We start from the raw sequence: 25995 nt of genomic DNA, 5'->3' as shown, positions 1-25995 counted from the left end.
CCTCTCGGTAGTATCTCAGTTGTCTTTTTTCTAACCAAAAACAACATACTCAATACATAGATCTACGGATTTGTTGATTCGTTTTCAGCACCTGAGGCAACTTGTCTGTCTGTCCGTTTAAGGTTGACTAGTTATTGCATTGTTTGGTGTGTGTGTGTGTGTGTGTGTGTGTCTTACCATAATTTTAACATTGTTGTCATGACTGCAAAACTATGCCATAGATTTTCCTTCATGTCTACAGGTGTCGCCTTTAACAAGTCAAAACAAAATTTCCGCTAACCAAACACACAAAAACCAAAAAAAAAACACACACACACACGCACACACACAGTGAAAAAAACGATTTTAGAAAAAGGCAAATCAAAATACAAAAGAAAAAACTTTCCTCGCTCTATGAGCAATTGTTTTTTAGCTTTTAATTACAAATCTTTTATGCAAAACGCAAAGAGAAGAGTAGGAAAAAAGTCTTGTTGTTGTTGTTGTTGTTGTTTTCAAATTTGTGTGTGCAATCAGCGGAATGTAAAACTGCACTTGGAAGTATGCAGAAAGCAGCAACAAGTTGTAATTTTCCGCTAATTTGAGGCGCAAGACGATGGACAACGGCTTTATCATTGGGTCTAGAGCGAAACCTTCTTCCTCCTACTCGGTCTGCCTTCAAACAATAAGCTCCCTGGTCACTTGGCCAGCAAGTACAGACGGTTAGTTGCCGGTAATCGACTGCTTTCAGTGAGCATGTAAGTGTGCTGTTTCCGTCTCCGCTCGGCAGGCCACAGTTTACGATTGTTTACCGTTGGTCATGGAAGATAAGCTTGGCTGAGCTTAAAGCTCACAGGATATTGCCCATCACCGTGTCCTTTTGGAGCTTTTGGCAGGTAAAGTTCATTGGATGTCTCTCCCTTTAACAATAAGTCATTCGAAAGAATTGAAATCGTTTTGTTTTCACAATATAATATTTGGAATTTCTTTTATTGTCATGATTTTTTTGTGAAATTATTGTTAATTTTTTTGGTTTTTTTTTTAAAGGGTTTTCGATTTATCTGTTTCAGTTCGAACATAGTTAATATGATTTTGGTATAATGATATTTTGTGTTAATAATATTAATAATAATAATAATAATATTTGGCGATAAAGCAAGAATCGTACTTCTTTGAATGTCATGTGTGTGTGTGTGTGTGTGTGTGTGTGTGTGTGTGTGTGGGTTTAACTCAATAAATATTTTTATTGTCAACATCAATAACACTTAAATTTATAGAAATATATGTATATAGATATATAATCGGTATACATACATAAATACCGAGAGATGTCAAATTTATAATACAGATTTTGGATTTATGTAACTGGATTTTACTTTTTTTCTTTCATTTTATTGCAACACACATAAATATAAATATATTTTAAGATATATGTATGTATGTATATATTGTATATCGATTTTGATGAGAACAATATCCCATGATGCAAGTGTATATCTAATAATTCTCTTCGATTTCTTTAGACTAGCTGAACGGTTGCGTTTTCCTTCATTTGTTTGTTGTTGTTTGTTTGTTTTTCCAACATATTGCAATGAGTCTGATACAGATCTAAGTAGTATTATAATATAACGAGATGCTTGAATGTGGAGTGGGATTGAATGGATTGGGGTGGGATTTCCATGGGTTTATAGGTTTATCTCTTGTTATTATCTTCTAATAAATGTAGATCATAAGTACAATGAGCTGATATCAACAAGTAAATATTCAATATATGTATATATTATATAGGTAATCCATCTGGAGCGAAACAGAACAAATGCAAATATTTTCTCTAGATATTTATTTTGTTTTTGTTTTCATTTATGTTATTTTCAACATTCAGATTTCTTTTAAGTTTTTTTGAGTAATTTTTCCTTTGTTTACCATGATATGATTTTTATCCATTTTACGTTGGTTTATTTGTTTTTTTTTTTTGGACTATATAACAACACAGAAAGCCGAGCGGATCACAACAAAGAATGATATATATATATATATATATCTATATATAAGAATAGGTGGTGCTCAATGATGATATGAGGAAGTAACACACACAACATAATTTTCATTATACTCATGTATAAAGATCTATATAATCTTATGAATACATTATATGTATGTATGTATATAATAATAGGTGTATATATGTATATGTATAAGTATGTCTCATATATTAAGTCAGCAAGTACCTCAATAACAAAAGCAAAAAGAAACAAAAATTTCACTTTTGTCTCAATTTGGTAATGGCATGAAATCGGATATGTTTACCCCCAGAAAAAATAATAACAATAAAAAGAAAAACAAAATAACAAAAAAAAAAAAGAAAATATTTAAACACGAATAAATAAAAACAAAAGCAGCAACAACAACAACAACAATAAAGAAAAAGGTAAAAGCTAACTAAAATTATTACAATATTACAATATTTCCTTATAGACAAGTCAATACATTTATGGCACGGGCCTTACTAATGAAGTTATGCGGAAATATTTCCTCTAGACATGAAACCGCGCCCATTGGCGCTTAGTTTTCACCGATATATATATATCTGATGTATATATATGTTGCCATATCTGTTGCTTTTGGTGCAGTCTTTGGGACCTTTTCTATTCATTTTTTATAGCAATTAGTAGGATTCTATATATATATGTATATATATTTATATGTATGTATGTGTATACTAGGGTATACATACAATGTCCGTGTGTGTGTGGGTGTGTGTGTTTAGGCATCGACATTGCTGTTTCAGTTGATTTAGTTTTGAATGATTTGGCTTAGTTATTATTGTCCATATTTACAATTTGTTGATGGGCGAGTTTTATTGTCTTTTTAGGTGTCTGTCGTTGCCTACTTTTTGTTTTTGTTTTTGGTTTTTTAATTAGTCATTTTACTCCTCCTCTTCGAGTGACTTTTCGGGTAAACCATATTTGGGGCAACACATGCCCTCCGTTCCATCCATATTGAAACAGAATATGCTCCGCTCCAGTTCAGTTGGTTCGTGTGGCACAATGCCATGAACCTCCTTGAGTTCGGCAACAGGAAACCAAGCAGGATCCGAATCCTCGACAACCTTAATGCCACAAACACTGAAAAGGGTAAGATATCAATGGTAAGTCTAGGGGGGTAGAAGAGGGTTTCGTACTTACCGCAATATTGCAACAATTGGTATCCACAATATCGATGACAAAATCAGCATAAATGCAATTACAATGCACCAGTGGGGCCATTCCATGGACTCGGTGGAACCTTTCAGGGCAATCCAGGCCGGATAACTGCTACCCTCGGTTATTAGCTGATGAAAGGAGGCCAGCAATATGGTGACCATGGCACAAGGTGATAAATATTTCCAACAGAACATCCAATAAATGCCCGGCCTTGAACCGGTCATCATTTCAATATCATCCGAAAAACGTCGCACACCATAGATATAACTGATCGATAGGCACTCGAACAGGGCGATAATTAGTAATGGAAAATTTCCTGCGAAACTATCCATCAATTGGAATATATAGCTTCCAGCTCCATTGGCAAAGCACATGGATATCAAGCAGCAGGAGAAGCAGAGAATCTAAAAGAAAAACTTGCTTAATTTCACAGAGAGCGAGAGAGAGAGAGAAAGAGAGAGTTATGGAGAATAAGAGAGTACTAACCCCAACAATATATTCCTTGGGTAAATTGGGAAAAAGCTTCATATCCACCAATGAAGTAACAACACCCTCCAAGGTACCAAATTGTGAATCGATACCCAGGGTAAACAGCATTAGGAAGAAGAGAACGGCCCAGAGTTGGGCTCCAGGAAATTGATTGATGGCCTCGGTGAAGATAATGAAGGCCAATCCTGTGCCCGAGGCACTCTAAATGGAAATAAAATTGCAAATGGTCGTTAAACAACGACAACAAACTTATTGATCTCACTTACATTAGCCAACTCTCTCTGCAGATCACAGATGGGCAAATTTTGTGTATGATTCTGTAATATTAGTCCATTCCTCTCCTCAGTGCAGCGATCGAATGTGGCCGTAGCCTTAAAACCAATCACCGAGAAGACCACTACACCGGCAAACATTGATGTGCCACAATTGGTTAGCGAAACTAGAATCGCATCTCGATAGCAGTTGTTATTGGCCGGATTGTATGAGCTAAAGGCAATTAGCCCGCCAAAGGCCAGACCCAGAGAGAAGAAAATTTGTGTGCCCGCTTCCAGCCAGACAACCGGATCGAGTAGCGTCTCCCAACGTGGCGTAAACAAGTGGGCCACCCCATCTGCAGCCCCCTTAAGGGTGATGCCGCGAAAGAAGAATATGATTAGGACCACATAGGGAAATATGGCTGTCATATAGACAATTTTGCCAGACGATGTGATGCCCTGGACCATGCAGATATAGACCAGAAACCATGATACAATCAAGGCAATGGCCATGTGGTAATTGAAGTTCTCTGGCATATCAACACTCTCCGAACATTGAAGGGTGGTGCGATACCAATAGAATTGTGTCGGCGATGAGGCCACACATTCGGGCTCATGATCATATGTATAATTGGCATACAAGCGTGTCGGACAATCGGCCCATGGTAAGGGCGATTCGAAGCTGTGCAGCAAGTAGATGAGACACCAGGCAATTATCGTATTGTAGTACAAGGCCACAATATAGCTAACCACAGCGGATGAGATGCCAATGCCGCCCAAATACGGTGACACCTGACTCCAGACGCCAATCGCACCTTTGCGTAATCTCTGACCAATGGCCAATTCCAAATAGAATATCGGAATGCCCTGTATGCAGAGCATTATGAAATAGGGCACTAGAAAAGCACCGCCGCCATTCTTTTGGGCCAAATAGGGGAAACGCCATACATTGCCAAGGCCAACAGCATATCTAAAATATACATGTATAGTTATGTCTTGGATTAGCTCTCTCGTGGGATGTTAATTATTGAATTGTATACTCACCCAATTGTGGCCAACAGGAACATTATTTTGCTATCCCAACTCTCACGCTCTTCTCCCTCCTTTTCGCCTTCGACCAAGTCCTGTTGCTGCTCAGTCGCTGTGGCCGCGGCCACAATCTCAGCTTTGGCCTTACTAGTACTGGCCTCCGATCCAAATGGCGGATCCTGCTCCAATTCAGATGACTCGTCAAAAGCATCGGACATAAAGCCCTGGTTTGTTGCCCCATACATCGGTTGATGATGATGGAGCGATGTGTGATGATGATGACTAACGCCATGTTCTTTTGGTACCAATCGACCACGTAGCTCCTGAAATCAATGCCCACAATTCATAAATAAAGCAAAAATGCCACTCCATATGAAATCCTTCTCTTTAGTATTCTAATTTTTCTACGAAGTTTTTAAATCAAGGGGATCAAAAATAGATAACTTTTACTACGGATGTTGGCCCGTGGATTCTGTCATTTTGCTTTTAGATTGAAATCGGGCTCAATAAATTATATTTTTTGTTTTCTCTTTTTTTGGTTTAAGTTTTTAAGATCTCTTAATTTATTCAGCTTTTCTATTTTGGCATGATTTGAATGCCACTTACCCTCAATTCCAATTGATCGATGCTCCTTTGGCTCTTGAGCACAATATCCCTAGAGCTTTGGCGGCGCAATAACTGTGCGGTGTTGGCCATAGTTGATCAATTTATATATTTATAATATATATGTATGTATATATTTATGTATAGTTAACTAATGTGAAGAGATATGTGTTTATGTAGGTGCAATTTTTAATATTTTCTATATCGAGTGCGTTGGTGCCGAAAAGTATGCTAACACTTTTTTCTCCATAGAAGTTATGTATGTTCACGTTTTGCTTGCTTTTGACACGTAACTAGCAAGTTAATTATGCTTGAAAATTTAATCAATTAATAGACACATATTCGTTGCATATGTATGTTATATTTTTTTTTTTGTGTTTGTTTATTTGTTTTTATTGTTTGTTCTTAGTCATTTGTCAGAGCACTAAATACCAAAAGATACTGCTGGTCATGCTGTGCATGTGGGTGTGTGTGTGTGTGTGTGCGGTTGTTGTTATTGTTGTGCATCAATTTAGTAATTACGGTGCCATTTTGGTTATTTTTTGGTTACTGTGAAAGAATTGAATTGAATGAGAATTTTTAGATATTTGGAGTTGTGAGGGTTTCATGCAGGCCTTAAGGGTTTTCTTGTGTATACATAATATTGTGACATTTATTTGAAATGCGTGACAAGTGCAAATGGTAGTATAATCAATCAATCAATCTGTACCTCCACCCATAGCGCACAGTTTTTCTTTCAGCTTTTGCCCCTTTTTGTGTTTGTGGCAATTAGTAACTTAGTTTATTTTCTATTAGTATTGTTCTCTTTTCCTTTTTTTTTCAATGCAGAAGAAAGGAGGGAAAAAAAGAAGGGAACCCCTCTATGAGGTGGAATTGTCGACTAGAGAGTGGGTGGTCTTGGGCTTATTGTTGTCATGGTGGCATCTCCATTCTAGGCTCTTAGATACACACATATTATAACTTTTGCTTATATTTTTTTTCTCCTCTTTTGTTCTGAACTTTTTATTTTTCTATTCAATTAACAATTGTTTGCTTTGTTGAATGCGTTTAAAAAGCACGCACTTTACGCAGTTAATAGATGCGATTCCTTACTCTTTCTTCGAGCTTATATAACCGCCATTGAAAAGGGCCAATCCGTCTGTGAGAGTGAAAGAGAGGGGGGGGTGTGGGGGAACTTTAAGATTATTCGCACGTGTCGTAAGGGTATGAAGGAATCTGTAGGTATTTGGCCCCGCGAGCCTTTTGACTTTTGGATTAGTTGTCAGCGCCGCTTCATATACAAATTCAATTGGAGGGACACCACACGCAAACACACTTAGACACTTAAGAACAACAAAAAATAACGCTAGTGTCCTGACGTCCTGACGTAATGTCTGCGATGCTTTGCTAAAGGACGTTGGCAGTTAACTGTTGAGCCGACCTCCCTGACGAACGGTACTGGCCCGATGAACCAGAAGAGGAAGAAATTCCCATCTCTTGTCTCGCTTTTTTGAGGCGCAGACGCAGCTTCAATCTTATGATACAGAGGGAGATGGCTAACAAACTTAGTGGGTGCTCATATACACATACATTTTTACATATATACATATATTTTTTGCCTGTGTGTGTGCGTGTGTTTGTGTTTGCTTGTGTCTCTATGGACAGAGAGGTCAGGGGCAATGAATGAATGTGTAAACAGAATGGACAAAGCAATGTGCAGAATAAACAGAGATAGACACTCGCAATCATAATGCTGGAAAAACAGCTGGAGGCCAAAACATGGTCAAATCTATGCGAAATTGGGTCGACTTCTTTGTAGCATATATTACACAATCACCTTGAGAGGATAGTAGCCTTTTCCTCTTAACAATGAGTTTTTAACAAAAAAAAGAAAATAAAGAACATTAGCTGAGATTTTCACATGGCTTGAATGAAAACTTTCAGCTAATCTTTTAGAAACCAACTTTTCACTTGTAGAAGTAAAAAAAACCGAGCAAAATAAATACAATTTAAGGACTTTCGAATTTACCTACTTTCAAATCAAGTATTAAATAACTTTAAATATTGTCTCTGTTAACAGCAACAGTTTAAAATTTGCGCCCCCATCGATAAATACTTCAAAGCCGATATTTATCGGAAATATGTGTGTAAGAAAGAGATAACAATATGGCTGGGCGAATATTCAGTATGGCTGGGCGAATATTCACTATGGCTCGGCGAATATTCAGATACACATGTGTGCGTAGGAAAGAGATAGCAATATCATATTGTTGTCATAAATAAATAACTTGCATCAGCCAACTATTTGGCCAATTCGACTTCGGGGAACCCGGCCAAATACAACATGGTCTTTAAATGTCAGGAGGATAGCTTTTTAAAGCAGGCAAGATTATGGAATCTTCCTTACGGTCTTATATAATATAATATAAAGGTTACCCTCTGTGTGTCTTCCAGTTTAAGTCAAAGATTGTATCCTGTGAGAATGCCAATCTGGACTGGGTAACGGAGGATCAAGGTGAAACAACAAAGCGCAAACTCAAAGGCTTTAATGTGGTATGTGAGGATACCATACTATTTCCGGAGGGCGGTGGACAGCCATGTGACTATGGCTCTCTTGGTGGCCACCCGGTAAGAAATGTTGTGCGGGATGGTACCCAGGCGGTGCACTTTGTGGAATCGCCAGAAAGCTTTGAGGAGGGAACAGAAGTTGAACAAGTTCTGAACTGGGAGCGTCGACTGGATCACATGCAGCAGCATTCGGGTCAACATTTGATATCAGCGTTGTTTGATAGTGAATTTAAATATGAGACCACATCTTGGTGGCTAGGCACTAGCACCTGCTATGTGCAATTAAAAACACCACATTTGATAAGCCGTGAGTCATTGGACCTTATCGAACAAAAGTGCAACAATTTGATACGCGAGGGTCGCGAAGTGACAGTTTCTCTAATCGATCCCGAAAAGGAATATGATTTTCAGGGTGCTCGTGCTCCACGCGGTCTACCCAAGGACCATGTGGGTCTCGCACGTGTGGTTAACATTGAGGGAGTCGAGGGTAATATGTGCTGCGGCACACATGTCACAAATATCTCCCAGCTGCAAGCTATCAAGATCCTGTATTGTGAGAAGGTGAAAACTCATGTATTGGTTCACTTTGTGGTTGGTGAGCGAGTATTACGAAAATTGGCTGAAGTCTTTCAACGTGAACAGCAAATTACAGCGGCTATCAAGTACGTACATATAAGGGACATAGATAAATCTTATCTTTATATACTTAAATATTTTACAGAGGTGGTCCCCAACAACACTTGGATTTACTGCAGAAGTTACAGCAAAATGTGAAAATTACCCGCAAATCTTTCCAACAACTGCTCAAGGATTTCGCACATGCAGAGGCAGATCGGCTAGAAGATTTGCCAAAAGCACAGCGTCCGAAATACTTTGCTCTCCATCGTCGCGATGGCATAGAGGTTGACTTCATTAATGCCTTCCTCTCGCATGCACCGGAAGAGATTTTCTATTTTCTAACCGTCTCCGAAGGTGTCGCTGCTGGCAGCCAGGCCAAGGGCCACCTAGTACTGCGTGGTGATCCTGAAGTTGTTGAGAAATTAGGTCCTCAATTTCTTGAATTACTTGAAGGCAAGGGCAATGGCAAGGATGGCAAGTTTCAGGGCAAGATCAATAATCTGAGTAAGCTAGACGATTGCATGCAGCTGCTAGAGGGTCACTTTAAGCCAAAAAAGCTATTCCCGAGGCGGCCAGTGCATCTTAATAACCAAAGAACATGTAAATACCGAAAAAAAAAAAACAAATCATATCTATGTAAATACAATATTTTTCAAACGGTAATTTCGATTTCATTCGTTCGTCTTCTTTTTGTACTACAATGAAAGTCTCTTAATTAAAATGCTATAACAAAACCAATGCCCGCTGCAGCTTCAATAACTAGGGGTCAACATTACCCACATGGACAATGATCACAAATAATTTAAATCGTAGTTTCGCATTTTCCATCGGAGTCGCCAGAATTCATTCCAGAAGCCTACATCTATGACGCGTTCGTGGAAATTTAACCAGTTTACTGTCGTGTATTCACATATAGCTGGATAAGTGCAATCATCTTCGTCATAGAGATCTACCCAAACCAGAGTGAAAATTCCCAGCGGCAGTAGTCGCAATTTTTTCTGATTGATCGCTCTTTCCAGGGTCACCAGATACTGCGAAGATTCCGGATTCTGTAGTTCCGGTGCGACTGTGATCATGCGATTCGAATAACGACGCAGGATTGTCATAAAGGCCTCATGGTCGGGATTTTTCTCCGCTGCCTTGTACAGCAAGGTAATTCCTGTGGCGTACGCTAAGGCCTTTTGGGTTTAGCATATGACTCCTTCACGACTCCTATGGTTACCTCGGAATAGTCGCGCACAAGTCCTTGCCAGTAGTTCACCCACTTCTCCACAACGGTACCCTTAAAGCGTTCCGGCAAAACGAATTTCTCGGCCACACTTTGACGGAGTGCCGCCACACGATGGCCAACGTTAAGGAAACGCATTTCCGGTGTCTTAACTTCTGTAATCAATTTCAAATTTTCGAAAAAAAAAATATATAACGAAAGACAAATTACGAAAAACCTTACCTCAGCTGTTTAGTATAAGTGTGACCATATTTTCATGTTTGGCAAACCGATAATCGATTAAAAAAGACAGTGTTAAAATACCGCGATTTTTAACACTAAGCTGGCAGGGAATAACCGATGTTCAACACTGGTGGAAACTGGACGAGTTTTTTTTTTCAGCGACAAATAATTCTGTAGAATTTTTTTCCCTTCGCCGCAGTTCAAAACAGAATAAAGGTAATTTGTGAAAATAAATGTTATTGTAGGCGATTATTAGATGAATTGTCAACGGCGTCATTGGAAATCAATGCAAAACTTGCTGGCCGCCTAACCTACAAAGTTACATAATTTGGCAAATGTTATTAACTCCTGCGTTTTGTCCATTCTCCAGAAGCAAAATGTCGATAGTGAAGAATGCTCGCCTGTTGGCCACTCGTGGCGCCCGCCTGGCCCAGAACCAATCTCGTCGCAACTACTCCGATGAGATGAAGCTGACCTTTGCTGCTGCCAACAAGACCTTCTACGATGCCGCTGTGGTGCGCCAAATTGACGTGCCCTCATTCAGCGGAGCTTTCGGCATCCTGGCCAAGCATGTGCCCACATTGGGTAAGTCGTTGATAGAAAATCTTTACTGATTTAACTTACGAAACTCAATGTCTTCTCATTCGGTTAGCTGTGCTGAAGCCCGGAGTTGTGCAGGTTGTGGAAAACGACGGCAAGCTCACCAAATACTTTGTATCCAGCGGTTCCGTCACTGTCAATGAGGATTCCTCTGTCCAAGTGCTGGCCGAAGAGGCACACAATGTGGCAGACATTGACGTCAATGAGGCCCGACAGCTGCTTTCCAAATACCAGTCCCAGTTGAGTTCTGCCGGTGACGACAAGGTAAGTCTAATAATACCCATACGTTTCCTCTCTCCACCCAGCGTTAATTGAATGTTTGTGTAACTTTCCTTGTTCCCGCAGGCCAAGGCGGAGGCTGCCATCGCCGTTGAAGTTGCTGAGGCACTGGTCAAAGCTGCCGAATAGACATAAAACAAACAAAAACAAAATAAAAATAAAATGCAAATGAATGAAACATAACTAAATCGAACCCCAATATCGTGTGTTATGAAACAATAAAAACAAAAAGAAAACTTAAAAGCGAATAAATAATATCGTCATAATCATCTGATGAGATATACATACATACATATATAAAGCTAAATCGACACAGCAACAGCAACAACAGCATATTGAAGACACACAGATATGCATAACTCAAATTTATTGATAAACTTTTTTTTTCTTTTTTTTTTTTTTTTGTCTCATTTATTAATCGCGTGTTTAAACATGTGTAAGCCGCATCAAAAAAGAGAAACAAAAAAAATGATATGGAAATACATCGCAAAACAGTTTAATATACATATTCAAATAGAAATGCTTAATTTCACGCCTGTGTGCCGAAAACAAATACCTATCAATCGAAAGCTGCGTCGTCGTTTATGCAATTCTTGATGAACATAAGATATTTTGGAATATGACATGTTTTTAATGGGGTCCCAAGGCCTAAAAATCTCTATGATGAAGGATTTTATTATAAGGATCAAAAAAAGGTACAAATATCCAGTACAAGTTAATATTTTCGAAACTATTTCAATCCAAATTGTTCCAATTTGACAATCCAATAAGACGTTTGTCCAACAGGTCAGTGTATGTATGTGTGAGTGTTGAGTAAGAACCTAATCGGTATGATATAGAACTACACAAATGAAAGCGAGTGAAAGAAAAGGTAACATAATTTTTACTACCGCAAACATTACTTCGGCAGCCGCTCGGCTTAATCCCCGTGATGGCCGAAGTTCACACGAAGCTTAGTCCAGACGTGAATCAATTGATCCTGGGTTTTGTATTCTCTATTTTTCACATGGATCTAATTCTGTGTCCTTGATGGTAAACAAGATCTCCCCTTAATGTCGATCTCTTTAATCGGGGAATACTAAATGATGTATTAAGTCAAACGGATTTTTTTTTGTTTAATAGTATGTTTCATTTTGTTTATTTTCTATTTTTAAATGCAAAAAAAAAGGATAAAAAAAATATGAAATAACTTATGGGAAGAGTGTAGGGAAAAGTGTCGATAGAATAGAAATATATAGGAAGGTTGGAGGTCTTCAGTGTGTATGAGTATTTGGGAGGTGGGTGTGTGGGCAGTCTTCTTAGTACTGAGGTGGTCCGTATGCCGGGGCGGGCACATGACCTACGGGCAAGGGAGCCTCCTCAATGACAGGTGCAGCTGGGGCAAAGATTGGGGCTGGTGCGGGGTGTGGCACACTCAAGACTGGGGCGGGAGCGGGAGCAGGAGCATACACTGGTGCGGGAGCGGGAGCAGAATATACTGGAGCTGGTGCAGGAGCCGGGGCAGCATAAACTGGAGCTGGTGCGGGAGCAGAGTAAACTGGAGCTGGAGCGGGAGCAGAGTAAACTGGAGCTGGTGCAGGAGCAGAGTAAACTGGAGCTGGTGCAGGAGCAGAGTAAACTGGTGCAGGAGCGGCATAAACTGGTGCAGGAGCGGGAGCAGCATAAACTGGTGCAGGGGCAGGAGCAGCATAAACTGGTGCGGGGGCAGGAGCAGCATAAACTGGAGCGGGAGCTGGAATATCTTGAACAGGTGGCAAATATGATGCAACTGGAGCTGCAACGGGTCCCTCAATAGGAGCGGCATAGGACTGGCCAACAGCGGCCGAGTGCTCATGGATGACACGCACCACCTTGGCGGGACCGCTCAGAATGGAACCACCGCCCACAGAGAGACCGGCATCATGATTTTCATGCACAACCTTAATAACCTGGGCGGGTCCCGAGGAAAATCCAGAGCCGCCGCCAATGAATCCACCGCCACTGGATCCACCCTGTTGATGAACCACTTTGATGATTTGTGGAGCAGCAGACTCGCCTACAGAATGACCACCACCGTACACTGGTGCGGATTCCTGCAATACTTTGATGACCTTAACTGAAGCAGGTGGACCATAGACAGGAGCTGGAGGCCCATAGACAGGAGCGGGTCCGGCATAAAGAGGGAGCTGGAGCGGAAACAGCGCTACTGCCACCGGAAATAACCTTGACCTTATAAATTTGTGGAGATGGCTCATAGCTGTAACCGCCAGCATAGCCGCCACCGCCATAGCTGCTGCCACCGTAGCTGCCGCCAACCGAACCGCCTTGCTGATGGATGACCTTGACAACTTGTACTGGGCCGCTGCCATGACCGTGGTAAGAGCCACCACCTCCGCCGCCACCACCACCACCGGAGCTCCATCCACCGCCACCGCCAGAGCTGCCTCCTCCAATGCTAATTCCTGCCTTGAGGCCTCCACTGCTGCCACCACCACCTCCACCGCCGCCGCCGCCACCACCCAAGAGACCCAGGAAGCCGGCATTAGCCACAGCAAACAAGGCGCACAAACACACGAAAACCTGTAAACAGATGACCATTTAGAACATTTGGATCCAGGAGGAGCAATCATCCTCAGCTTCATTACCTTCATTTTTCCTATTAATCCACTTGGGGTTTTGGTTTTGGGTTGACAAGATTCCTAACACTCCTCAAGCTCAACTGATGCCTAACTATGGGCGACTTCTCGCTTTTATACCCAACTGTTGCACCATGTAATGATCAACCTGATCAACCATTGTCATCATCAACGCAACGACGATCATCATCTTCATTATTATCATCATCTCATCACGATCATGATGATGATGATGCTGGACCAAAACAAAAGCATTTCATTAACATTTCCAGCCCTAACCCAAGACACAAATTGCTGCCCAAGCCCAAGCCCAAGCTCGAGGCCGGTCTTCAGTCTTCAGTTCGCTTTCGTTTTCATCAACATCGAATATCCAAATCGAACCGCACCCTAGAGGTTCTTCATTTCCATTTCTCGAATTTCGATTTCTTCTTCTCTCCATTTCCAGTTTCGTTTCCAGCGTTGCCACACATTGCATTTCCGAAATTCCAAAAATTAGCATGAAAATGCGGCTGATAGCATAAGCATAAGCATAAGCATGAGGTGTCTTCATCTCTCTGTCGATGATCTCCATTTCCATCTCTGTCGCATCATATCTCCCCCTGTCCATTTGCATACGTAGTTCGTGCATAGCTCGGCCTCTTATTCGGCGGCGGCGGCGGCTAGCTGTCTGCCCACGAGACAAGCCCGAATCGAACCCAAATCCAAGCGCAATCATTTCAAGGTGAATCGGAATCTCGTTTTATTTAAACAAAAAACAGAAACTCTTTTCATTTTGAGTTTTTGTCAACCTTTTTTTTATCCATAATTTTTTTTTTATTTTAGGGGGTTATGCAAGTTATTGTCTATCATAAAAACGGCATCGGCATCAACTGAAGCGCGTTCGCTAATGTGTGTGGTAAATTGGCCCTTGAGGGTCAATTGGAGTGGGTAATACGAAATCAAAGCCAGCCAGCAAGTGTGGGAAATGGTAAAGATCTAATTCAGACATTGGAGAAAATGCCAAATCCTAATGATGGAACAGGTGGACGTACATATGTAACTTACCTACCAAAAGGAAGAGTTTACACCAAATCTATCTCTCTTCCTCTCTCCTAGTCTTCTCTTTAGTGTTGCTTTTACTTTAGGGTGACTTATTAGGACTTTCTATTAAGTTCGACATCACCTTTGAATTATCGGAGGGCTAAGAATGTGGCAATATTTGAAAAATATTCAAAATATTAATCCTTTCTAAAAACAGATCAATGACTCAATTTAATTTAATATAAACTTCTTGTCGGGCCTAAGTAATCAAAATTTCTGGATAGTCAGAATATATGGACCTTTTTGATCATTATTGAAGTTGTTAGCGACAATTTTGATTTCTTAATCTCTTTGACACATGACACAGGACATGACCTTGTCCGGCTGTAAGAAAAATGAACTAATATCCTAGGAAATGCTGTGAAACTGATAAAATTATTCATGAGAACTAAGTTTTTCTTTACCAAAAATTTATTTTTTACAACAGCAAAAAAAAAAATGTATTAAGCGTTAATCAAGGTGGTCAAATCTTCTCGGACTTAGTGCTCTGAACGATTTACTTCTGCTTAAGGAAGCCACCGTAGGCCAAAGGAGCATCATAGATTGATCCATGACCGAGACGGACAACCGATGAGCCGACAACTGGAACCAGGGTGCGACGCACGGCTACAGGCTGGACAACTTGAACAGATTCAACAACGGGCACATGACGGACAACTGGAACGTGACGGACCACTGGAACATGACGAACCACGGGCACTGTGGCAATCGAAGCAACAGAGGCAACTGGAGCAACATAGGCGGCGCCACCATGGATGACACTGCTCTGAGCCAGAGCCAGACAGGCAGCAATCAGTAGGCAGACAATGAAGAACTATTTGAATGGCAATGATTAGATTAGTTAAGTATATCCTGGTGGGTGATTAATCCGACTCACCTTCATGTTGATTTGATTGGTTTGTTGGTTGGTTGCTTGGTTGGTGGTTGGTTAAATGATTTGTGTTGACTTTATTGGCCATGCCAAGAGCTTTTATATACTAACATTCCAAGAGAATCTAGTCGTCTATAATTCGAAAGTAGATCAATAAAACTGGCCCCAGAACTGGCAAAGGCGACTAAACAATTTCTTAAGCTTTTCAAACGTATGTAGATTCTCCATATGATTGGGCATTATTATTGATATTAGTCTTATAATGTTTTTGTTAAATTAAACAATGCAAAAAGACAATCACAATCACTGCCGGGGACCATAAGTTATTCATTTAAAAAGCAACATCATAATCAAACACCTTTTCGATTTGGATTTCCACAAAAGCCGGTAGAACAATGAGAACTTGTTCCTTGTGTCGACGTAATCGTACAATACGTACATATATCTGTGTTTTATAGCAGATGGTTGTACCATTTGGTTTAGACAATATACACTGAAAAACCAAGATTCGATTGGATGAAGAATCACAATAGTAGATTATATTTTGTGGCTCTTTAGGGTAGGAACAAATAAATATGTATAAAGTCTATAAAACTCCATCAAAGCGGAAGTTCTTAAATAACAACATAGAAACCCCAACAACAGCTTCTTTTTATAATAGTTTTTAGATTTAGTAGTTAAAGTATCTCTTTAAAATATGATCTACAATTGTTTTTGACTTTGAATTTTTCTCTGTGTATCTGAAAATCCACTTTAACTAGTTACTAGTTGGATTTCCGCCAATCAAATAATTGTTGATTGATTCTATTCAAAAGAAAAAAAAAAACGGCGCCCCACGCTTGATTTGTGCGAATTTATTTGACTGTATAGCCAAAAAGTGTTTATACTATTCCTATTGTCCATGCTCTTTTTATTTTATTTGAAATAGAAATAGAAAACGATATGCAAATTTATGCTAAACACAAATATTCACTAAAAAATGTTTGATTCATAATATTTATTCATATATGTATGCATGTAATCTTGCCATATGCATTTACATTTAGCATTAAATAGACTTACAACAAAACAAAGATATGGACAACAACAAAAAAATTAAACCTGATTTTCATTGAGAAAATCATTAAGCGGATTTAGCAAAAACCAGAAGAAGAAGAGAGAAAACAAAAAACTGTTTATCATAAGAGTTTTCATGGCAATATCATAATGTGTTTTACCGTTACCGTTGTAAAATGCAACGCTATGCAACACTAAATTTTCGATCGCTTACCCCATACTGATTATTGATAATCGAATACAAGTATTCGATCAATTTACAGTTACACTAAACAGAACAAGCAATTTGGTAACGAAAATGGCAATAACAAGACGTAAATGAATAAAACATCAAAACCGAGTATTCTTTCACACACATTGATTGCAAAAAATTGTGATAAACTCGCCTGTGGCTGAGCCTGCGGTTTCCTCTTCCCGCAACCCACAATGACACACCTGATGCCATGCCCAGGCCTATCGAGCTCCAGATGTTGATGTTGACGTCAACAATGTGAAATTTGTATGAGTGCGAAAGAGAAAGCAATCGCAAAATAAGAGTGTGAGAAAAAAAGCAAAAAGAAAGAAAACGAAAACGTAAGAGTAAGAGTTAAGAAAAGTGTTATAGCCAAATCCAGCCATGTATTCCGAGTGGGCCTCATTATCGGCCCAAATAACTGCCAACAGCTGCGGCGCCCAGTGCTTTAGTGTCCTGAACAAATTTCCAGCCTCAGCTGGACGCGAAGTGGTTGTCTCTGTGGTGAAGCAATTGAGCAGTAATCTTGGCATTACTCAGAATGCCGAACCCAGTCATTTGGTCAAAGATGAAGAGGTTGGTCATCTTTCTTTTTGTCCTGTTTACATTTTGCTAATGAATTGTGTTTTATTCGCACAGGTCAAATGGTGCATGGATGTTATTTGTTTCGGTCTCTCATTGCCCCTGCAGGAAAACGAGACCATTAAGGAGTGTGTGAATGTCTACTGCGAGTGGCTAACGGCACTGCTTCCGAACCCCAAGATTAATGTACCAAAGCCAATATGCGAAGATGCCAATCTATATGCCCGCCAAATAATCAATCATTTCCACAATCTATTTGTGCCGCGCCAGGGTGAAAGTAAGTATAAGTTGACCTGCTGATGCAATTTCCCAATGCTGAAGCCATATCATTTAGTTAATCCTTGTCTTAAATTTCAAGTCTTGCCATTTTTATACCAAACCACGCTTGGTAAGAGCGCTTGCTGCCAATTGCTTTATCTGTCTTGACCAGTTCCATTGGCAACTTCTTTAATCTATGTTTGCATTTCAGGTGCGGATACTATAAAGCGTCAGGCTCTATTATGTCATCGAGTGTTGCGCAAACTCCAATTGATAGCACAGGATTCGACGAAAATGGATCGACAAACGTGGGATACGTTGCTCCTATTTCTGTTGGCCATCAATGAAATTTTGCTGGCTCCACCCACTGTCAAGGATGATGTGGGCGATCAGCTGTGCGAACGTGTGCTATCTGTGCTGTTTGAGGTTTGGCTATTGGCTTGTGTGCGTAGTTTTCCCTCGCCTTCAATGTGGAAAACATTACAAGAGTCCTGCACCATGTGGCGGCATCGTGTGGCTTTAGTCGATCAATGGAACCGTGTGAATTTGGCCCTGACAGCACGTCTGCTCGAATTTAGCTATGGTCCAGCATTCCCCCCACTAAAAAATGGTTAGTAAATGATTGAACAATATTTAAATGTAAAACTGATCTTTCATTTCAAACTGGCAGCTGATGAAGATGGACAACTGATACCGGCTGGAATGTCCAATGACTGTGTGGCCCAGACTTGGTATCGTTTTCTTCGCATGATTGGCAATCCAACCGCCTTGTGTTCGCCACATGTAATTAGCAAATCTCCGCAGTTTGTCCAATGGGCTTTGACTCATGACAAGGGAGCGGAGACTCATCAGCATCCCTGTCTACAGATGTTGCCGAAAATCTTTCTTAATGCCATGAAGGGCATTTCCAGTCAAGTAGATGCATTTCTGGGTAAGATTCATATGCGTAGTGTGATATGGTGTGATGATATTTCATTCCTCCCCGTCACATGTGTAGGCTAAGATTAGGCTATCTATGTTTATCTCTTTGGCTTTTGTATCTAATCTAAATTGAAAACCGTAAACAACATTTTGCTGAACGAGGCAGGCATTTATAGGCCGCCTCCGCATCAGCAGGAGAATATTGTGACCAATCTGCTGGAAATAAGGCACTCACTGAACGAGGCCACATCCACAACACTGCAGCAATTCATACACTCCACCAGCGTCTCGAATATAGCGCAGCAACAGCAGCAGCAGCAACAACAACAATTATCTCATCATTCGCATCCACATACCCATCATTATCCTCATCTGCATTTACATGGCGCTGGCAGCTTTCTGCGCGACAACTTTATGAGCAATTCGGCTAGTTCGGCCCTTAATGCAATAATGGGTCATCACCATCATCATCAGCAGCAGCAGCAGCTACAGCCCACATCTTCACCCACCACTCTTGGCACCAACAACAATATCAACAGCAACAACAACGTCAGCCATCACAATTTAGGACAATCTTCAGCATCATCATCAGCCGTGGGCAACACTAGTGCTGGAGGCAGTCATTCGGCTGGAGTAGTCGGCAGTATATCATTTACAACAACCGATGGCATTCCTGTCTCAACTCTGGGCACTGGCCAGGCCACACCCACACCGCCTTTGCAGCGAAGATTGGCAAAAAGTTTTAGTGTGGCCCCAACTCTAACACAGCAGAAGGGTGCGGATTAACAGTAGCAAAATAAAAAAAAAAACACAACACATCACAATTATTATATGTAAAATTAACATTCATTGTTTGTGGCATAAAATTATGTGTAGGCCAGGGCAGAAAGTCATACCATATATCACTTTTCTTATCTGTGATGAAAGATTTTTCAATTTACTTTTTGGTTTTTGTCTGAACTGTTGGCAAACAAATGCCAAAAACTTCATATAGATTCATTAATTATAACTTGATTGGAGTAATTTACTTCAGTAGAAAAAAATATTACTATGCTAACTTACTTGGTTATTAACTTTCTGCCTCGGTTGAGACAAACTTCGGTTAGCCGATGAAAATAAGCCATAATTATTCCTTTAGTTTTACATTGACTTTGTTTTTTTTTAATATGTCGTGTTATTGTTGTTTGTTGCTTGCCCAAAAGATATTGACTTAATCCACAGTGCATTCCAAACCACCCACGATCCATTTGCAGCTGCGCACACGTTTTACATTTAAGTTATTTAATTTTTTCTAGTTTAAGTTTTAGTTTTTAGCTCTAGTTTTAGTTTATTCTTTTTTTTCTGTTTACTTTTTTGTTGGCATGTTGATGAGCACAAAGCGAGTGAAATAATCTGTATAATTGCCCTAGCTCGATCACACACACACACACGGGCGTAATGGAGTGAGCTGAGAGTGTGTGTGTGTGTGTGAGAGAGAGAGGGGTACCAATCGCATTATACATTGTAATTTATCTATTGTACGCCCACAATTAATGCTACATCGCTGCATGTCTGTGTCTAGTTCTAGTTTGACTTGATAAACTATTTCCCAGTCAGCTCACTAATTTCTCACACTCGTACTCTTCCCCAAACTCTCTCACACACACACAAACACACGCACATGCTTTCGGCAGGCTTGAGTAAAACTGCGCTTATCGGTAGCCTAACGGGCGGCTCTGTGGTATCTGGTTCCGGCTCTGGCTCTGGCTCCGGTCCCACACCTGCTCCGGCACCGACAACACCAACATCAACGTCGGGTCCGCCCTCGACTAGCAGCAGCATCAATTGTAAGTGTTGTGCCGTCAGCTTTACGTATGTAGCTTCTAACTCTCTAACACAGCTGTTGTTTTGTTGTTGTTGTTGCTGTTTTTTAATGATTTGTATCTGTTATTTTTTAATTTTTCCCCCTTTCGGCACCCTTCTAGCTCTGCCCTTGCCGTCATTGGGAGCTGCTAGTGTTGAGCTAGCAGCGGCTAGACCGAAATGCAATAGCATTCTTCATGTATTCCACGAGTGGCTGTTCGAGGCAGCACACATAGGCGGCGACACTTGGCGCCAGAATCGAAAGAGTAAGTTGTGAAAAGTCTCGAATTCCATACATAAACTATAAACTTCAAATTCGTCAAGTCGATGGAGGAGGACCCATGTAAATCTTAATAATAACAAACGGATCAAATGATGTCCTGTGTTTTGATTGAATTTAAAACGTTGAATATTCCATTTGGGGATTGATTTACTTTCAACTTGACTTGATGATATTGATTGAAAAGAATTTTGCGATATTATCGATAAATGCAGCTTTATAAATTATGGCAAAACGCCCCACAAAAATCCACTGCCATCATTCATTTCTCATTCATTCCCACAGAGCAAGCATGCGAGGCCAGTAAACGACCTTCATCCATGATTATGGAGCATCGAAAGGGTTCGATTTCACTTTCCCAGCCAAACTCATTGAACGATCCCGCTTCACTGCCACCCGCATTGACCATTGATAAATATGAATCCGGACGTGCCGAAGCCATTGGAACATTGTGCAAAATATTTTGTGCCAAAAAGACGGGCGAAGAAATTCTTCCCGTCTATTTGGCACGTTTCTACATGGCTCTACAGCAATGCCTGAAGATAACCGAAGCGAAAGAGTGTGACGAAACATTGGCCAGCATTTTATTGCATTCCAGCGATTTATTCCGTTTGGATTTGGATGGCATAAATGTCTTATTGCCCGGTTTCATAGCTGCCCTCGAGATTGTGTTGCCCGACAAGGATCTAAAATTGAAATCCCAACAATCATCGGCAGTTGTCTTCAATCGCACTGAACTACGACGTTCGGCCATAAACATTCTGTTATCCATTATGGTATTACCACTACACTATCAGGCATTGCCCATTAGGGATTTGGCCAATGGCGAGACTAGCGAAAAGTGAGTGGTAACCAACCAATATATTCAATTCTCCTGGCATCTATCAATTCCTATTCTTATTTTCGTTACCCACAGAATGTTCACATTTATACAGCTTAAATCGCGGCTAATGAACATATTGATGAATGCTCTTCAGGTAGAGACTGATGCTCAGAATACCCACATGCTATTGGGTGGCCTCTTGCTCTGTGTTCAGGATGCGGTGACCTTTGAGGAAACTGAATTGGGTGGTGCCTCAGAGCATTTGACTAACTCAGGTGGCGTTGGCGGCGGAGGTATTCAAAATCATGATACCAACTTGCTAAGCTCGGGTAAGACAAACAAAAAAAAAAACCCCATTTAATAAACATTTTAATTTTTTTTTATTTTTTATTTTCAACTTTTGGTTTACATTTCGTTGAATTATTTTCCGTTTGCTCATGACCTTGACTTGTCCAACAACCAACGAACCAACCAACAAACCAATTAACTAACCAGCTTGCTCGGAGCGTTCCGCTTCGTTGATCAGCGCCGGCACGGCCAGTTTAGGTGGCCAAACAACGGCCACTGTGGGAGCGGGTTCGAGTTCGCTTAATGCCTCAGCCCATGATTATCCAAGTTTAACCATATCCGATGATATGTCATTGGAGTTTGCCCAGGATCTTGAAGGTGTGGCCAGTTATGGTAAAACATTATTTATAGCTTTTGTTTTTGCCTTATTTTGTTTTGCATAAGACATCTAGAGTAGTACTTATGAATTTAATTATAGCTGGAACGTTTGCCCTACTCTGTTTAATTAACTGACTTGTTGATGTTGTTTTCCCAGATAATGCACATGCTTTGTTTGTTCGCGCCACATATTTGGTATGCCATCGTCTAATATCATCTTGGAAGACCGATTTGAATGTCTCATTGGCGGCATTGGAGCTATTATCGGGCTTGGCTCGTCTACATATAAGAGAAACAGGTAAGAAAATTTAATGATATGTTATTAATTCGCATCTTTTTGTATCTATTTATCTATGCCTATGTATATGTGTGCATTCTTCTATTCCTATAAAACAACAAAAATATCTATCCATGACCCACGACACCATTTACCACCTCTCTCACTCTTCCTCTCTCTCTCTCTCTCTCTCTGTCTCTCTCTTTAACTTTATCGCTATTTTCCTCTTTTTAATTTTTGCTTACATTTATTATTTTGTTCGTGGGGTTTTCCTGGTTGTTTTGCTGTTTAATTTTTTTGCTTTGCATTCTTTTTATTGTGCAGCCAGGAAATTTACAAATGGTAATTGATGGGAATGCTACTAACCTAACTAACATGACTTTCTTCTGTCTTTCTTTTCTTTTTTTATGCTTTTCCGTTTCCCATCCGAACTGAAATTCCAATCATCTCGCTCGCATACATGCACCTTAACCTACCTTACCTACTTACCTGGTTAATTCATTTTTGTTTCTATACCACAAAATATATCTATATAATTTGTATGTATATTTTGCCTTTCACACACCTGCACATCCCCGTCCCCAAATGTATATAAACCATACATACACACACACACACACAACCACCCACAAACACACACCCACCTCAACTCCCATCCACAAACCTAGACACCTTAGTGAAAATATACGAAGCTAGTCAGAATCTAACGATAATCTCCTCAGACGCTCTAGAGTGTAAGCGGGCCGTTAAATGGATCTGTGACTATATTTGCTATCAATGTTCGAGGCCACCGCCAGCGCATAGTAAGGATTTGCATAGCACCATTGTGGCTGCCTTTCAATGTACTGCTTCCTGGTTGATGCAACATCCATATCTGCTCCATGACAAGGATTGCCTTCAAACTGTACTCGAGGTCGTCGAATTGGGCATATCCGGGACAAAGAGTCAAAGTAAGAGTGGTGATATACCCAAATTTAAGGATGAGAAGGAATTGAAACCGGCCTCAATGCGTGTCAGAGATGCTGCCGAGAACCTATTGACAATTATATTGGAGCAAGTTGGTTATTTTCCCAGTGAATGTGGACCAGAGTCGATTTCATCCTTATTGGATGAAGTGGCATTGATGAAACATTGCAATTCCATGTCACCGGCAGCGGCAACTAGCACCGAGCAAGCCATTGCCAAGTTTAAGTATTTTGTTACCGAAAACTCTACCATCTTGGCCTTGCTGGAGGAGCCGTTGGGCAACGATCAGGATCCGCAGCCAACAGTGACATGTAAGTTCAAGTAAAGACAATAGTTACACATTTAACTTTAATCTTCTTCTCTCGCTTTCTCTTTGTTTTAGTGCTAATTCGGGGTCCATTTGGACGACATGCCTGGACCATGCAATTGCGTCATCTGCCACGCAGTAAATCGGGCATTAAATATCATGCCATTAATCCAGGACGACCAATACCCATGAATGATATTAGCCAGCGTCCAGAGTGTGAACAAAAGAATTTTCCAGATGGTGTGGATAAGGTGCAACCATGTGTGGCCGATTTTTCGATACCAACGATTGAGCAGATGCGCGAGCGCTACGGAACATCCACTATACGTGAATTGGAGGCCATGTTGGAGAATCAAAGCATCCATGAGAAGCTGGCGTGGGCGGAGGCCGATAATAGTGCGGATAGTTTATCCCATTCACAGGAATGTGTACCACCGGCCGTCTGTCACGAGTTCCATGCAGCTCGTCTATTCCTCTCGCACTTTGGTTTCCTCAGTTTTGAAACGAGGAATCCCCACAATCCATCCGAATCTTTGGGTACTCCCCCGCAACGGCCATTAATAGTGCTAGACACAAAATCATCGGCATTTGCTTCCGATTTGGATAGGCTGGATAAGTTGAGTGCTCGCACCCATGATACCGTTTATGTGTTCTACGTCAAGGTAATCACATTGAATCACAATCATGATCCATATCATAATTTTATATATATTTTCAGTCGGGTCAAACAAATGCTCAGCAAATCATTGGCAATATGTCGGAGGATCAGAGCCATACCCATAATTCTCACTTTGGTCATATGCTTCAGACATTGGGATGGCCGGTTCAAGTGGCCGAGCATTCGGGCTGGACAGGATTTGCTCATAACTCTTGGTCGCTAAAAGGCTCCGCTTATGATGGCGGCGAACAAGCGCAACAATCTTCGAATCTTCCAAACTCATCTGAGTTACCTAACTACAATGGATCACAGCGCGTGCTCTATTGGGCCGATGTTTCCTCAGAAATTGCTTTTGTAGTGCCCACTGCCTGGAATCTAAGATATTATAGCGATACTTCCGATGGGGAGAGCATTTCAAGCACTGATCAAATAGTTTGGTCTCGTCACGATACGTCCAATGCGAACGATCTTTCAGGTCCAGCTGGAGCTAAATCCAAGTCACGTAATCTCAGTCTGGAGCTAGACACAACTGGAGGCAGTAATAACAACAACAGGGGCCCCAAGGAACCGGTGCCGCCCACAAGACGTAAGGGTAATGTGATCAAACCCGCTCTTCTTGCACAGGCTCCAGCAAAGATCTTTCTGGTTTGGCTGGAAAGCTATGAGGATCATTTGAATTTCCCATTGGAAGATCTGCTGGCGTACACACGCACCGGCGAAGAGTTGCAATCCCTGCAATTGCCCCGTGCCTCCGATTGTCATGTGATATTTGTCCACTCGCTTCTCTCGGGTCTGCTGCGTGTTAAACTTCAAGGTCCCAGTGGTCGCATGAGCTTTGCCACACCTCTGGTTGATGGCATGGTGCTAAGTCGACGCGTAGTCGGAAATTTAGTGCGTCAGACAGCTCTTAACATATCACGTCGCCGGCGATTGGACAACGATAAGTAAGTTTTCTCATTCGCTATCTTTAACGCACACAAAATCCAACAATGTCTCACTAATCGAATTGTATCGACTTGAATCCATTGCAGCTATCAACCACCTCATGTCCGACGACGACTGAAGGTGCAGGACATTGTCCAGAAATACAAAATGGATCTGAGTGAGGCCGAACTGCTGGCACATCTCTTCCAGCGTGCAATCTAGCAATATTATAATGTTTAAAAGAAAGTATTAAATCTAACCCCCCACCCATAAACTCACACACACACACACCCAAAATGAATTTGTCTTATGGTCTGTGTTTGTGTGCCAGAGGCCGGACCAGATCCAAATCAATTCATAATAGCGCAAGATTAGGAATCTTTGGCATTTTATTAACATTTCTAGAACTAAGAAAACTATTTAAATGCAAAATACATTTAAAAAAAGATTAATATTTTTTTAAAAAAGAAATGTCAATTGTTGTTCCTTTTGTGATTAATTATAAATATTAAAGGTGAGCATTCGTCTCTATGCCTTAGATTCAGAAAACATAATTGACATACCCAATAAGCATTGATCTTCTTGTGAT

The 25995-nt window shown here is 40.8% G+C and overlaps 7 protein-coding genes across 19 annotated transcripts; 3 read left to right on the top strand and 4 right to left on the bottom strand.

Moving 5' to 3' along the window:
- Positions 1 to 983: 983 nt before the first annotated feature.
- Positions 984 to 6971, bottom strand: LOC137573205 (sodium-dependent neutral amino acid transporter B(0)AT3). Its single transcript, XM_068285076.1, has 7 exons — positions 6264 to 6971; positions 5558 to 6103; positions 4967 to 5274; positions 3935 to 4892; positions 3666 to 3869; positions 3162 to 3583; positions 984 to 3101 (listed from the first exon to the last, which is right to left on the bottom strand). Exons 2-7 carry the CDS (start codon positions 5645 to 5647, stop codon positions 2903 to 2905), a joined length of 2181 nt encoding a protein of 726 aa, XP_068141177.1. The 5' UTR covers positions 5648 to 6103; positions 6264 to 6971; the 3' UTR covers positions 984 to 2902.
- Positions 6972 to 7761: 790 nt separating this feature from the next.
- Positions 7762 to 9457, top strand: LOC137573272 (alanyl-tRNA editing protein Aarsd1-B). The gene is made up of 3 exons (XM_068285165.1): positions 7762 to 7916; positions 7988 to 8763; positions 8823 to 9457. Exons 1-3 carry the CDS (start codon positions 7878 to 7880, stop codon positions 9421 to 9423), a joined length of 1416 nt encoding a protein of 471 aa, XP_068141266.1. The 5' UTR covers positions 7762 to 7877; the 3' UTR covers positions 9424 to 9457.
- LOC137573274 (mitochondrial import inner membrane translocase subunit Tim29) lies at positions 9351 to 10212 on the bottom strand. Its single transcript, XM_068285166.1, is given in 3 exon segments — positions 9351 to 9902; positions 9905 to 10102; positions 10170 to 10212. Coding segments are annotated over 2 exon segments (573 nt in total). The 5' UTR covers positions 10086 to 10102; positions 10170 to 10212; the 3' UTR covers positions 9351 to 9510.
- A 22-nt stretch (positions 10213 to 10234) lies between these two features.
- ATPsyndelta (ATP synthase, delta subunit) lies at positions 10235 to 11241 on the top strand. The gene is made up of 4 exons (XM_068285167.1): positions 10235 to 10385; positions 10540 to 10754; positions 10822 to 11033; positions 11115 to 11241. The coding sequence occupies exons 2-4, from the start codon at positions 10547 to 10549 to the stop codon at positions 11175 to 11177; spliced, it is 483 nt and encodes a 160-aa protein (XP_068141268.1). The 5' UTR covers positions 10235 to 10385; positions 10540 to 10546; the 3' UTR covers positions 11178 to 11241.
- A 911-nt stretch (positions 11242 to 12152) lies between these two features.
- LOC137573395 (skin secretory protein xP2) lies at positions 12153 to 13678 on the bottom strand. Its single transcript, XM_068285331.1, is given in 3 exon segments — positions 12153 to 13210; positions 13212 to 13607; positions 13673 to 13678. Coding segments are annotated over 3 exon segments (1266 nt in total). The 3' UTR covers positions 12153 to 12346.
- A 1464-nt stretch (positions 13679 to 15142) lies between these two features.
- Positions 15143 to 16028, bottom strand: LOC137573361 (uncharacterized). Its single transcript, XM_068285291.1, has 2 exons — positions 15621 to 16028; positions 15143 to 15557 (listed from the first exon to the last, which is right to left on the bottom strand). The coding sequence occupies exons 1-2, from the start codon at positions 15624 to 15626 to the stop codon at positions 15240 to 15242; spliced, it is 324 nt and encodes a 107-aa protein (XP_068141392.1). The 5' UTR covers positions 15627 to 16028; the 3' UTR covers positions 15143 to 15239.
- Positions 16029 to 16908: 880 nt separating this feature from the next.
- On the top strand, positions 16909 to 25877 carry LOC137573178 (ral GTPase-activating protein subunit beta). Of its 13 annotated transcripts, XM_068285030.1 has the most exons (17): positions 16909 to 17478; positions 17542 to 17761; positions 17843 to 17872; positions 17954 to 18352; positions 18413 to 18673; positions 18830 to 19438; positions 20337 to 20489; positions 20628 to 20771; positions 21071 to 21626; positions 21702 to 21937; positions 22104 to 22289; positions 22432 to 22572; positions 22876 to 22893; positions 23274 to 23828; positions 23900 to 24486; positions 24543 to 25426; positions 25514 to 25877. In XM_068285030.1, the coding sequence occupies exons 1-17, from the start codon at positions 17287 to 17289 to the stop codon at positions 25626 to 25628; spliced, it is 5286 nt and encodes a 1761-aa protein (XP_068141131.1). In that variant the 5' UTR covers positions 16909 to 17286; the 3' UTR covers positions 25629 to 25877. The 13 variants fall into 13 exon arrangements, with proteins under 13 accessions (XP_068141131.1, XP_068141134.1, XP_068141129.1 ...); XM_068285033.1 differs by lacking the exon at positions 17843 to 17872; XM_068285028.1 differs by lacking the exon at positions 22876 to 22893 and having other exon boundaries at positions 22104 to 22274; positions 23220 to 23828.
- The last annotated feature ends 118 nt before the right edge of the window (positions 25878 to 25995 follow it).

This window comes from Drosophila tropicalis, unplaced genomic scaffold, assembly GCF_018151085.1.
Source record: "Drosophila tropicalis isolate 14030-0801.00 unplaced genomic scaffold, ASM1815108v1 contig_4, whole genome shotgun sequence".
NCBI lineage: Eukaryota > Metazoa > Arthropoda > Insecta > Diptera > Drosophilidae > Drosophila > Drosophila tropicalis.
The sequence above is the reverse complement of the archived record's forward strand: the minus strand, read 5'-3'. Positions and strand labels throughout refer to the sequence as shown.

Excerpts from the sequence above, each read along its gene's own strand:
- LOC137573205 (XM_068285076.1), bottom strand. The coding sequence starts at position 5,647 with ATGGCCAACACCGCACAGTTATTGCGCCGCCAAAGCTCTAGGGATATT. Across the intron at positions 4,893-4,966 it reads TTCCTGTTGGCCACAATTGG|ATATGCTGTTGGCCTTGGCA; the intron begins GTGAGTATACAA and ends TGTATATTTTAG. Across the intron at positions 3,102-3,161 it reads CCAATTGTTGCAATATTGCG|TGTTTGTGGCATTAAGGTTG; the intron begins GTAAGTACGAAA and ends TACCCTTTTCAG.
- LOC137573272 (XM_068285165.1), top strand. The coding sequence starts at position 7,878 with ATGGTCTTTAAATGTCAGGAGGATAGCTTTTTAAAGCAG. Across the intron at positions 7,917-7,987 it reads AGGATAGCTTTTTAAAGCAG|TTTAAGTCAAAGATTGTATC; the intron begins GCAAGATTATGG and ends TGTGTCTTCCAG. Across the intron at positions 8,764-8,822 it reads CAAATTACAGCGGCTATCAA|AGGTGGTCCCCAACAACACT; the intron begins GTACGTACATAT and ends AATATTTTACAG.
- ATPsyndelta (XM_068285167.1), top strand. The coding sequence starts at position 10,547 with ATGTCGATAGTGAAGAATGCTCGCCTGTTGGCCACTCGTGGCGCCCGC. Across the intron at positions 10,755-10,821 it reads CAAGCATGTGCCCACATTGG|CTGTGCTGAAGCCCGGAGTT; the intron begins GTAAGTCGTTGA and ends TCATTCGGTTAG. Across the intron at positions 11,034-11,114 it reads GTTCTGCCGGTGACGACAAG|GCCAAGGCGGAGGCTGCCAT; the intron begins GTAAGTCTAATA and ends TTGTTCCCGCAG.
- LOC137573178 (XM_068285027.1), top strand. The coding sequence starts at position 17,287 with ATGTATTCCGAGTGGGCCTCATTATCGGCCCAAATAACTGCCAACAGC. Across the intron at positions 17,762-17,842 it reads TGTGCCGCGCCAGGGTGAAA|TCTTGCCATTTTTATACCAA; the intron begins GTAAGTATAAGT and ends TTAAATTTCAAG. Across the intron at positions 22,290-22,431 it reads TGAAGGTGTGGCCAGTTATG|ATAATGCACATGCTTTGTTT; the intron begins GTAAAACATTAT and ends TTGTTTTCCCAG.